The sequence below is a fragment of the Diadema antillarum genome, unplaced genomic scaffold (assembly GCF_040938485.1).
Source record: "Diadema antillarum isolate AM-2024a unplaced genomic scaffold, OU_Dant_1.0 seq00001122_RagTag, whole genome shotgun sequence".
Classification (NCBI taxonomy): domain Eukaryota; kingdom Metazoa; phylum Echinodermata; class Echinoidea; order Diadematoida; family Diadematidae; genus Diadema; species Diadema antillarum.
The window spans coordinates 289,596-303,642 of record NW_027271936.1 but is presented as its reverse complement, the minus strand read 5'-3'; the positions used below and the strand labels follow the sequence as shown (position 1 = coordinate 303,642).

The 14,047-nt window shown below is 37.1% G+C and overlaps 1 protein-coding gene across 1 annotated transcript in view; it reads right to left on the bottom strand.

The window, feature by feature from the left end:
- LOC139743926 (uncharacterized) overlaps positions 1-12,749 on the bottom strand; it is a 33,908-nt gene extending 21,159 nt beyond the window's left edge. Inside the window, exons 1-2 of the mRNA XM_071654394.1 lie at positions 12,642-12,749; positions 11,107-11,229 (exon numbers count right to left, since the gene is read on the bottom strand). Of these exons, the coding sequence (XP_071510495.1) occupies positions 11,107-11,229; positions 12,642-12,749 (231 nt within the window). The remainder of the gene's footprint in view (positions 1-11,106; positions 11,230-12,641) is intronic.
- Positions 12,750-14,047: the final 1,298 nt, after the last annotated feature.

Sequence of the window (14,047 nt, the reverse complement as noted above, 5' to 3'; positions counted from 1 at the left end):
ATGTACGAATAACAAAAATAAACTTTATGAACAGGCAAGAACCGTGCAACTGGTTTTGAACATACTGGATTTGCAAAGAAGGGCATTCCTTACTTGTCTTCTAAAATATATATGTTTTGTTTGGCACAGTCGTATTTCATGAGAAAGAGAATCACAGAATGGATGTCAGGTGAACATGTCGTATGGATCAGTGGTCAATTCAAGGCCGTTCTTGGCTTTTCAATTTGCATGTTTGTAGAGGTTCTGGTTAGAAAACTTATATGAATAGCTGAGTTAAAGCGGAAGATGTTTAACAGGTTGGTGGGCAGTTTGTGGGAATAAAATTTGTACACAAATACAGCACTTTGGCGGTAATGAATATATTAACAAATGATTAATAGAGAGAGAGTGCGCAATCGAAAAAAAAAATGGGTTCGCATGAGACAAGTAGTACGAGTTCGTGCAAATACGGGCAGCTCTTTTTTTTTTTCTGACGGAGAAGAAGTGAGTTAGTCTTCTGACATGCCCAAACGATATTACGGTAAGAAATATAAGGCAGTATGGTGGACTTATGAATGGTAAATAACAGCGCGGGAATGTATGATATATTCGATCTCCTATATACAGAAGTCACAATGTCGGCAAGATGCATATTCCAGTTTAATTTGTCTGTCTCATCTCTTTCCCTCTATTTCTGTTTTCCCCGTTTCCCATTTTTTTTTCCTGTTCCCTCTTTCCTCATTTCCCGCCCTCTAGTTTAAAGCTCTTCACCCCGTCTCTTCTGTTCCCCGTGAGGTACCCACATAGTGCACCAAGCACGGTCTTTTCACTGGGTACCTTCAGCCTTTCTTTTCGCAGAATGTATAGATATATTTGTATGAATTATAATGCCTCATCTTATAGACATGAACATGTTATTCTTTGCTACACCAGTATCACTCCATAAAATGCATGTTAAGATTTCACATATTTTTTTTGTACATTCTGTTGTAAAAAGTAAGCAAAAATGTGAACTTTGAACTGAATTGAATTGCATTGCATTGAATTGAATTATTCTTTGTTCTATGCCGCATGCAATTAGATATCATTTAAGTGGGTTTTTTCCCTATACTACACACTAAGAAAAAATGGTTCACTCTTGCACCTTTTACGGGTGCAAAGTGATGTCACACTGGTGGCTTCCTATGGGTGTTATCTTGCACCCTCAAGAAATTGGTGCAAAAGTGTCACCATGGTGCAATGGTATAATTTTGCACCCTGTGGGCGCACCTTTGCACCTCCATAGAGGATGCAACATTGCACCCTTTATTGAGGGTGCGAAGTTCTTCCCTTGGGTGCATATTTCCACCCACACTAAGTGGTGCTAAGTTTCACCCTTTTCTTGAGGGTGCATCTTTCCACCCACACTAATTGGTGCTGAGTTGCACCTTTCTTGAGGGTGTGATCGTTCTCCCTTTAATTTTCGGCGCAACTTTGCACCCTTTCTTGCCTCTACTTTTGGTGCAACTTTACACCTTTTCTTGAGGGTGCAAAGCACCCAAAGTTCCAAGATTGTAGCCTCTCTTGAGGGTGCGATTTTGTGCCATATATATAGGTATAATGTTGCACCTAAAAGTATGTGGTGCTTATTTGATCCATGACTGCTGCAAAATTGCTTCTTTAAAGGAGCCAGTCAGTGTCACTATCTACGCCTTTAGAGGCGCAATGTTGCCCAGTAACCTCAAGTGCACCTTGAGATTACTGGGCAATATTGCGTCTCTAGAGGAACAGGCAGTGACACTGATTGGCTCCTTTAAAGAAGCAATTTTGCAGCAGTTATGGATGAAATAAGCACCACATATTTGCAACATTATACCTATAAGGTATATACTTAGCATCACATAACCGGGTACAATTTGGTTACTTAACTACTTTAAACCTTGAATAGTGCGAACTAATGCAAGCCTGTTTGCTCAGTATATCAAACTTATGCTGTTGTTGCACTCTGCAAAGTAAATAGGATTGGTGTAATTTGGATCCTGTGAATCATGAAATGTGTGTGTGGAATTTGTGAGTTTTGCAATGTTAATGTAGAAGTTAACATATAGTTGTGTTTGAATGACACACTAAAACCAAATATTTACCCAATTACCTTTCCAATAAGGTGAGCACTATCACTATCTATCATCAAACCCTCTAGGCAAGAGTATACATCTGCATGAAGGAAGAGGTAAAAATATGATATACATTTGTCTGGATACGTTTTATTCAAAACGTACTTGAATACGTACTTATTCACATAATCTATAAGAATAAGATATCCTTCTTACCGGTACACAAAGCCTCAAAAACAAGAGCATGCTACTTACATTTCTAAAGTATGCAACCATATCTATAAAAAAAAAGATGTAAGAGGATTTAACAAGTTGTTTGTATGCATTTAAACGAATAGGCCTACATATTTCCATGCGTACAATATTCATGTAACAGTGACGTCATCATGAATCATCAAAAAGATATGTTTCCAGCATAGACATGAATTTATCTAAAATCTAAAACATGTCTTACAATTAGGAGTTTGTTTTATAATGACGATGCCAATTGTCTTAAAGTCCTTATCACGACATGTCTTGGGGTTCACACTTATTTGAATCATGAGATTCTTGGCACTTGATTACGACTACAATTTATTATGGTTTAGATACTTAATTGACATACGCATACCGCATACAGGTATACGGGCATTTCGATGAAAACATCTAAATACAAGGTATGATTATAATATGAAAATCGAACTTGATACCAGCCCTTATGGGCTACCAATGGAGACTAGGCAGAATCACAGTTATGTATTCAGATTTTGTTTTGGGTGATACACGCATTCCGACTGATTTGGGATCAATTCGAGTCCCTCGAGCTGAGATTCCGGAACTGCAATGAGCAAATCATCATAATGACTAACAAAGTGACTGAGAATAATACATGCACCAGTCTCTGTTTCGTTGTTCTATACACAGAAAGTTGTTACGTTTTCCGATCCTCTGTAGGCACACAGTAATTTGCAGATCACCTTTGGCTATAACGCCATGGTCGCGTGCAAAATGAATGCAGCTTATCTAACTTGTAGTTTCCGAATAGGGGACTACCGTGCTTATGCATATTAATCGGATAATAGACCCCGTCAAAGATTAAATTGCGGATATCGTATACCATTGTCAAATCCACTTTTTGTTCTATACACAGTTTCACTGGACTCTTATGAACCACTTAAGCATTACCAAATCATGGAGTATAAGAATAATCTTATGTCATTTCCTTGAAACGGCTGCATTTGCATGAGCGGGAACAGTTTGGCATCATACATAACTAAATACATGTATTATACAAGGTTTCATCTGGATGCAACGTAGGTATATATAAAATGAAAAATGTTTTAGGAAAATACATTTAACCACTTCAGAAATAACTATGGAACAAATAGCATAATATTGACACGTTCCCTTCTTCCTAATGACGCGACAGAAAACTTTCCTCACCGAATCATTCTGTCGCTATTCAAGTACAAGTCATTGGTGATTATATACCTATCTAGTTCGATTAAAAGTACACATGGAGTCATTGCAAAAGTATCTAATGAAAAGTATGCTTCAGAACTACATCATTGTCATTTATTCTATAACGCTAATAATAGAGTTATTGTTCCGCTATAATTATTGCCTAACAGGTTGTAGTACCCCTACGACGTTTGTTCAGCAAATAAGGCACAAAATAAAATTTTGCGAATTTTACACGCTGTTGCCAAAGTATCTAATCTTCTTTACCACTATTCTCAGACATGAGGTATGCTGATGCTGTATGAATTAGAAACGGAAGCTTCACAAAATATTCACCATCTAACAAGATAAAAGCGAAGTGATGTCTTGCCCACATATCGAATTTGTGATTACACTGATTTTCAAATGTAAGCTCATTGACATTCACTTTTTGACTGTTGACGGAGTCGGACTTCCAATATCAACACTTGACAGCCATCTTTAGATGATCTGAGGAGTGAATTTGGTGGTCATATAGCTCAAAAGTGTTGAAAGTTATTAAAAGAACACCACAATACTATGTCGACAGTGCTTACCAGGTGAGATACAAAGAAAGAGCACGAAATGACATTGTAGAATTTGGCAATGACCTACAATATTTGACCTTGAACGCTGGCACCCACAAGGTGGTAGAAGTAACTTCGTCCAATCTTACATACATATGCAAAGTTTAATTTGGATACCTCAAACAGTATAAAAGGGGAATGAAACCCAAATGTACCCGTGGATTGGAGCAATATCATAAGAACATATAAGTGAACGTGGAAAATCGTATGATCCAGTGGAAGTTATGCATTTTTTAACGTTTCAGCGTCACTTTCATGTATGGAAACGTATATGAAGAAAATATCAAGGGAATTCCATAAAATCTGATTCTAAATGAAAAGTAAAAATTGCCTCCACTTATTTGTCGTTGCCATAATGTTAAGGGTAATATTAGCCCCCCCCCCCCCTTCTGGAAGAAGTAAATCAAGTGCTCCTTTTGTAATGCTAGAAAGGTGAAACTATGCCTATTTTCTTTACATTTCTTTATATAATTTTCCATGGTTGACGTCAAAGATGTAGCTTTCTCATCTCGTAATGGCGGCACTGAAACTCTAAATATATATGTATATATAGCTCTTCAACGGATTTCCGATATTCCTCAATTTGTCACGATGTGTTCAACTGCTAAAGTAATCTCCCTGCATTAACTTGTAGGCCTACTTTTCGTTTCATTTCCCTTCGTGATTCAACGTTGCCATAATCGATTTCAGACAGATGTACGAACGGAGGGACAACCTGAACAACATAATTTCTCTGGTGACAATTCCTTGTAAAAGTATACACCATGAAAACTTTTGGCTGGTAAACTATATCAAGACAATTATTGAACAATGTTGTTAATGAAATGCCGTAGGTTTTTTTCGTGATAGTTGCCTGTTCAGATCAAGCATTGCAATGTACTGCTGAAGAATGCATCGAGTGTTTCTGCCTTGTTTGGGATACTCAAAGCCACAGAGCACAGAAGGCCGCAAACATTGTAGCGAAGGAAGACACGATTGTATACAGGAATTCGGGCAGATTTCACAACCATCCAGCCAAATAGTGATGTCACTAGTGCGCAGCATTCACAGTGAAGATTGTGGGATTTAGTCCTGCCAGGTTCTGAAAGAGATTTTGGCATGAATAAATAATGACTGAATAAAATTTCGAAGGAAATAGGTCGTTTACACTATTTTGTTGCTTACATAAACTAACAGGTTGCAACTATGACCATTGACCAGAAAATGGAAAATTAAATTGATTGTATAGTTTTTGTTGAGATCTACTTCAGGTTTCTAACATCTTTTGCTGAGATAATGAAAAATGGTTTTGAAATAGCTACGATATCCAAAACAGAGCAATAATGATATAATGTAGGACCCACTTTTTATCACGATCGCTGCGTTTTACTTTGTTTTTGGATGCCTCATCCATTTCAAAACCAATTTTCATCAAATAATCTTTAGAATTCCTTTTAGAATGGCATACTCTCTATTATTTCATAAGTAGGGCCTTGGTATATCACAAAAAGTTAAAAGCCCAAATCCTCACCTCCACCAATACTATACCATCCCTTTAAGCTTTGATAATCCTATTGGTTTCTAAACAAATCCGGTCGGATAGATTTATTTCAGCTCTTTGTCATATAAGTAAAACATGATAATGTTGCAAAGAAATTTTCCTCTTATATTTCTAGTCACAAAGCAGATGGAATTCCCGTCTCCCATAAAAAAAAATGCACCACTTACTTTGTCACAGACATACAGCATGTCCTCTCCAAGCAGGCGGGGAATTAAGAGACAGCATGCAGACATCACTAAGTTAGAGCTGAAAAAAAAAAGAATAGATGTGGAATAGCCTGAGTAAAGTCATGTTGAAAAAAAAAATGTGGCGAATTTGGACTGAGATGAAAATACACACCTTTTATGTAGGCCTGCATACATTTATGACATAGGGCATATTCAAATATTCCCACATTTTTCCGAACCAACTCAAAGTCTTCATAACATAAAATAACAAAGTAAGACAACACCATATTACATGCCAATCTAACATCAGTTTGCTGTATATTTTACACAGTTAGGAAAGGAGTAAGACTTATTGACCTCAGCCATTCTCCCGTTGCTGAGCTTGCCACAGACGATGGTCCGGGTGCTGGCCATGGCAATGGGTGTAATGATGCCCATTATGGTTGACACCTCTAATCCTGTTACCACACACAAAAAAAGTGAAAATATAGCCCCCTCTACTTATTCACAACATTGATTTGATTTACTTTAATAATACTGGTTACAGAAAAGGAGATTACACCCCCCCCCCCCCCCAAAAAAAAAAAGAGGCTATTCAGGGCATTTGAAGATTCTTGCGGGGTAGAGATGCTGCCTGTATAATTATATGAGAGACAATCCATCATGGAGTTTTCAAGAAAAAAATCCAAAAAAACTGAGAAGACGTAGAACGCAAAAGGCAAGAATGAATGATCGCAAAGGTCCACTTGAGTAACATATCTCTCGATTATAGATGGTATCAAAAATTGCACTATTATAGTCTTATCAAATTTTCCGCAACCCACTAAACGGTGGCTACGTTATAGTAACTGATAAAACTGCGTTCATGTGTAATGATAAGCTTTAATATAATATACTTCACGGATATCACATGCTGAAAATCTAGATGAATCAATAACCTGAAAATACATATATTACGGATTAATCCATTAATTAAACTTACATATTCTGTTGAGGAATCACTCTGTCCTTCAGAATTGCATAGAAGTTTACGTGATCAGGAGAATGCGCGCAACTTCATCAAGCAAGATACAATATTATTGTATCTTGCTTGAATACCTGAAAAGGAAAATCAAGTGTCATGAGTTCAAGGCCACTGATCATGCGTGTGTAATAATTTTGCAGAAGAGCTGATATTAGTTATATGTAAATGTGACTACATAACTCTCTCCATGGCAGCTTAATGTATAGTTCAATTCTTATGCACTGCCTTGCTGCATACAGGGTGTACTTAAGTCCACCACTAACACTACCTGACTACAGAGAATTATCCCAGCATAAAAATGAGCGTGCAATGTTTGCCATTATAAGTTTAGTTAGTACACTGGTCTATTTATCCATAAGTTTATCAACACTTATTCATCAACTTTCGTTCCTTGTATTCGTTATTAATCAAGTGTGGTATGGCACGACGCGATGTATTATCCTTGAGGATGTGTGTGTTGGGGGGGGGGGAGGGGGCGTAAAGGTTATGCAAAGGATACACTTCCTATAGGAATATCCGATTCCACGTTTTCTGAACTATTTTGTTTTGTTGTTGATCGGTAAATATAAAGAATTATTTGAAATTTGTGATGATGTATGTGTTCACTGTATTGTGATTATAAATTATGCTTGTATATAATTGTGTATGTAGTGAAAATTGTATCATTTATAATGTGTACATGTAGCCTATATTATGTAAGTTTATGCATGTACAGTATGTAGCTATTCCTATGTGCACGCCCATATACCAACAAAAAGAATTTCCTAAATGAACAATAAATGAATCTGAAATCGGAAATCGGAAATCGGAAATCGGAAATCGGAATGCCATGACGTCTTTAGCAAGACATTTTATCGTTAAAGCTGATCTAATTCCACAGAATGGTTACGAAACAAAGCAAAATAAAACAGAAAAAAGCACGCATAAAACTAGCCAATTTTAACAGAACTCTAAAATGAACATTTTAATATTACTGCCTACAAGCCTACATTATAAGACAAGGCTATACAACCAAAAACATAATAGATACAAGAAATTTGATGAAGGGTAATATCGAGAGTAAGGCCTTGGTCGAGAACATTGTAGATATTTCAAATCATGCTTTACGATGATATTTTAACTCACCATTTTCCACGTAGTAAGAATCTAGGGGTCTTGATATTATGAAGTGGACAAAATAATGTTGAAGTCAGAGTTGCAGTAAGCCGCTACGAAAAGCCTCACAAGAGCTGACCTGCTGTGGAAATGGAATTTGCGCTGGATGCTCAGCTCAAACACGCATGCACGAGCTGTACAATGAGCCATCTGGGAGTCAACTTATGTGCACATAAGTTCGCACGACTCAACAATTCATTAAATTCCTAAATCATATTCAAGAAAAGAATGAACATGCCCACGCCAGGTGACCAAACGACTGGGTCCGTGAATTGACACTTTACTAAGGAAACATCCATGTCATTATTTTGCATCGAATGTATTCTATGGATTAATAGGCGTTTAAAAAAGATATTTTCCACTTTTGATTCTTAATAATTCAGTAACTATATATCAGATAACACTGTCATTGATATGGGTGATAGTTGTATAGTGTACAATTTTGTTGGAGGTGGTTTAAAACATAAATCAGTTTCATGAAATCCATTATCAATTTCATAGTGAGGTTACAGATTTTGCGCTATTTCCAACCCTCTGTACAAAACTTTCACTTTGCACAGGGGTCAATGGGTGTGCATGGGAGTATGTGGTTAACACCCTGACAATGGTGTTGAACAATGGCCAGGGTTTGAATGCTTTATTATTTATTCATGAGAAATTCCACTATCACAGCTAGTCTTTATTAATTCTAAAATGTGGTGTTTGCAAGCACATGGAAACATGTGCACACATTTTTCATGGGCATGCATTTTACCCTTAGGCTTTACCGTGCATGAATCCATGAAAAAAAAATGAAAAAAAATAAACCCTTAAAAATAAATCGTGTAGTTTGCATCCTTATATATCCGCGATTTTGCTCTCTAAATGATTTTATTTTATCATTTCATTTATTTTCACTTAATAAAATATGCATACATAAAATGTGACAATGGTGTGACAAGTATAAAATGACAATGTGACAAACAAACAAACAAAGCAAACAAACAGCAAAAGATATCAAGTGAAGGGGTGAGTGAGAAGGCAATTGGCCTTATTCAAAACTAATCCCGGAAAAGGAAATATATTGTATATACAGAGAAAAACATTGGCACACACACACACACACACACATACACACACACACATACACAGACAAAAACATGGACCAGCGCACATTAACAATACGCAAGATGTCATTTTCACAAGCACACCCTATCTTGCTAGTCTCTTATAAATTCGTAAAATGATATTGGTAACTTCCAGAAAACCTTTCAAGTAAAATACGCTTGAAAGCTTTCTTAAAACTTTGTACCGTTTTCTTACATTTCACATCAGAGTGGATGGAATTCCAGTTTTGAGGGCTTTGAAAAAATATTGACTTTTTTTTTTTTGCTGTCCCGAGATCGAGTCGCAACGAAAATCTTTTGCGTGTAGTAGGGTTTGACTCCATCATCGCACAGTGAAAGCATGCAGGGAATGCTGTGACATATTCCATTTTGATTGGTCAATACCAGACGAGCAGTCAGGTATTCTTCGATAGCTTGTTCGCAGACCCTTTCATCAAAGACTCAATTTCATTTAAAGATGCTCCGATGAATGATTATGAAATTATGGGAGAACATCAAGTTTTATGATGTCTTTTAAAAAACATGTACATAGTAGCACCACGACGGTATGCAATATTGTATTCAAGTGTCGATCAACACCATAGGTCTTTCTTTGAGACTAGTTATGGGCTCAATATTGCACCTTAGCAAGAATGAACCACAAACAGGACGATATGTCTTTGTAATGGTAATTACGTTTCGACATCCCAACCAATAAGAGATAGGTTAGATGAATGTTAAAGACACGGGGATACACGAATAGAAATTGCGCAAAAAAAAATGAAATAAAACGAACATTATTCTAATAGGCATGCCTGGGCAGTAATCCGATGTATCTATTGATAAAGAATTCTATTTGAAGATACATATCAGTTTGATTTGTCAGAATCATGAGGAAAAGTGATAAAATAAACCGGCTATCCAGGGTACAGTTTAAACACTTTCACATGAAACAGCTCTGATTAAGATTAACACTTTTGCACAATAATATTTCTGTTCAGAATTGACTTTTGCTTTATATGTTTTTATCTTTAAGTATAGGATTTCATTTCATTTAATAGATAAACAAGCAAAATATAGCCAAAATTATGTTAACGTCCAAAATGAATCTTCAGATTGCTCAGCGAGACGGCGGCATCTAATCCCGATCAGCGAAGGCACAAATGCACCTGTGGAATTGTTTTGTACAGCAATAGAAATCTGACGACTATTTGAATAATTACAGCCAGTTGGAACTTCATCTGTTAAACCTCCTAGGTTATGTGTACAATGTGATTGGTCAATACCAGACAAGCAATCAGGTATTCTACGTTAGTTTCTTTGTAGTAGACCCCTTTCATCATGGACACAACTTGATTTTAAAATATACTCTCGATGAATGATTATAGAATATGAAAGAAAATTAAGTTTCGTGATATCAAAAAATATATGTTCACAATATCAGCACAAGGATATGTAATATTGCATTTTAGTGTCGAGCAACACCATAGGAGGTCTTTGTTTTGAGACTAGTTTGGGGCGCAATATTGCACCGTCGATGACCGTGGCAAGATCGAACCCCAAATGAACCATATAAGAAGCAAAGTTCCACCATTTTCGCAAATCGTGTGATTTGCACCCATTTCCGCGACTTCGAACCCTTCTAGCTCCCTTATTGAACCTTTTTTTCTTAGTGTGTATATTGAACACATGCACTCACACGTTTGTTCACCTTTCACATACTCTGTAATATGCTGTTATTTTTGCTTACAAATATTTTCGCGAATGAAGAGGTCACAGACATTTTTGCTCGATGTTTTCGCAAATTGACATCGACGCTAATGTAAATGTACCATTACTGTAGCATCTGGTGACATTTTCGCGTGTTATTAAATTCGCAATCCAGCTGGTATTTACGAAATTCGGGAAAATTAAGCCCTCGCGAAAATAATAGTTCATACAGAGCACATGAAGGGGACCAGCAGTGAGAAAGAAAGGAATGCGAAGATAGCTCAAAGATCAATGCGATCGAAACTTACAACATCGAGAATGCGGTCATCCAGCTCGGCGGCGAATCCATGCAGGACGTGGTGCCAAATAGCGCCGACCCGTCCGCCAGAGATACGAACATCGGAGGCCACATTGTCGACATTGTACTCGTCCTGGAAATAAAGCGAAGTTTGACATGGTGAAATCTATCGTTTTTATCTTATTTCCCGTGTTTGGTCACGCTATGAATTGATCACTAAATAAATTGCGCCTTAAAACAATAGTAATTATGACTAAACTTTATTCAACTCCAGCTCTTCAACAATCGAGACAAGCTCATCTCAGGTATAATCTATTATATTCGATGTGAGTCTATCATACGCATAAGATTACGAGACAAAATTGAAATCTAGACAGGAAAGTGTTGGAGTCTTCCCATGAGCTCAAAACCAAAATGTCAAATGGCCCTCGACCTAGCCTTTGGAAAAAGGTCCATGATTCATATACCCACGAGTCATACAGTTATAAGCTAGACACCAAGTGAAATAGGCCGCCACTAGCTGGACAGGCCTATCGCTGAAAATGGGCAAATAAGGTCCGTGAATCCAACACTAAGCAAACAAGGCCAGCGAACTCAAAACTAGGCCAGCTCCCCCCAAACAAACAATCCAAAAAACCCCAAAACCCAAAAACCCAAATCCATGAGCTCGACAGATGTACATAAAGCCCCGTAACGTCATGATGTGAGCTTATAATGACCTTCATTTGCCTTTATATCTCGTGAACCGCACAGCTCGTCGGCATAATTATTGTAGTTTATGTTGAACTCGTAGGCATTTTTCACTTTAATGCGCGTATAGCGTCTGACTTTTGAGGTGTATGACTTGTGAGCTTTTTAACTCGTGGGCTATGACTCGTGGGTTGTATTGCTATTATGATTTAGGGCCTATATGGGATATACACTGTTAAAACATCGGTGTTAGATTTAACACCATGGGTGTTACATCTAACACCGATCAAACTTCAATAGAGGACCACACCCACAGGTGTAGAAAATGTATTGTGACGGTGTTAAAAAGTGTTCACCTGGCACTTCGTGGTGTTAATTTGACACTGTGGCTGGTGATATTTTTGACACTGCGCTAGAGTTAATTCAATGATGACACCGCATGATGTTGATTTGATATTGGTGGTGTTAATTTCAATGGTATAACACCCGTCCAGCTTCAATAGGGGACCACACCAACTGGTGTTACTGTGGTGTAAATGTGTTTACACATTTTTTTTTTCAAAAATCAAGTACTTTATCGGAAAATTCTTTATCGTCTTGTTGAAGTTCAAAATTAACAAGAAGTGCAGTAACTAAGAAACTATTCCAAAAAACAATTTTAAATTTTGAAATGACACCCGGAGGTGTTAATCTAACACCTTGAATGAGCACCGGAAATTTAACACCAGCTCGGTGTTTCATATTTAACACCAGACTTTTTGCAGTGTATGACTCGTCGGTATCGAGCTTATGACGTGCAGAAGAAATGTTGGATGGATGAAAACATCACGAAACTCTGCCCTCGCTGACACTCACCCGAATCTTTACGAGGTACTTGCCCGGGATTGGTTCGCTGTTGAGGAGAAGTGGAGCGAGCTCAGCGGAGGCCGCTGCCACAAGGAAGATTGGGAGAATGGCCAGCATAGTGCCTGGTAGGAAAAACATATGAGGAAAACAATGAACTCCTTCTCTCTCTAGATTTCTAACTACGGGGAACATTGTGCGGGTTCTCGTGTATCGAAGTCAAAATCGCAACCAATTTCCCACCGTGCTTTGAAAGTTCGTTTACCAAAAATCTGAATTGCAATAATAAAGGTAACACTGACAAAGCACAAAATACTCTTCAGGAACGACCATATAAACTAATCAAAAGTAAAATTGATGATTTGATAAAATAATGGTTCAGTTCCTCTGCTCAGAAAGAGGGGCTTAAAATTTGCCCACTTGAATATTCTTAGCTTAATTTCTAAAATTGATGAACCTAGATTACTTCTGAGACATACATCACTTGATGTTATTGGTTTGAATGAGACATGTTGTGATTCCATGACTGATGATTCTTAATTGCATATCGATTATTATGTTGTTGTTGTTGTTGTTTTATAGAAAGAAAAATGAGAGAGAGAAAAATGGGGCCCTATGATGATTATGTTTTATCACATGAAGACCGCACAAGACATGGTGGTGGTGTGGCTGTATAAACTTCCCACAGATTCAATTATAAAATAAGAGACGATTTTAATTCATCTACTTTAGAATGCCTTTGGTTTGAATTGCATTATCATGTGCATGCATATTTCGCTGTTTGCCATGAATTCGGAATAGCAGTGACCAGGGCGATTCATCATGAATAATTAATAAAGTATTCATGTGCCTTGGAGCAGAGCTCTGAACAGGTGGTATCCATGTCCATTGTTCAGGGTCATTGTAAGTACACACTCACATACACATCATTAGTTCCTGTGTAAAGTTCAAGTTTTGTACGGATGAATAAAATTTGACCAAAATCTGGAACTTACCTTTGAAATTAATCATGGATTTCATGAAACTGATATAGGTTTTCATATTCAAATCACCTCCAACTAAATTGTACACTATTCAGCCTTTACTCATATCAACGACAGTTTCATCTGATGTATAGTATTCGAACTATTAGCATAAAAGTGGGGTTTTTTGTAACGCCTAGTACATTATCGTTTAGCTATTTAATAGACATAACATGATGTTCATCAATAATATCATCCAGGGCTCCATGGAAGACCACTATTTATTGGTGAATGGGCTACCCTGACAAAAGATAGAATGAATGGATGAATTGATTAATTAATTAATGAACAAAATAGATAGATAAATAAATAAATACATAGATAAATTAATTAATTTCTAGCTCTTTCTTAAGTTGTTCGATCTGCTTGGTTACAAAGCGCTGGGTGTATTGAATG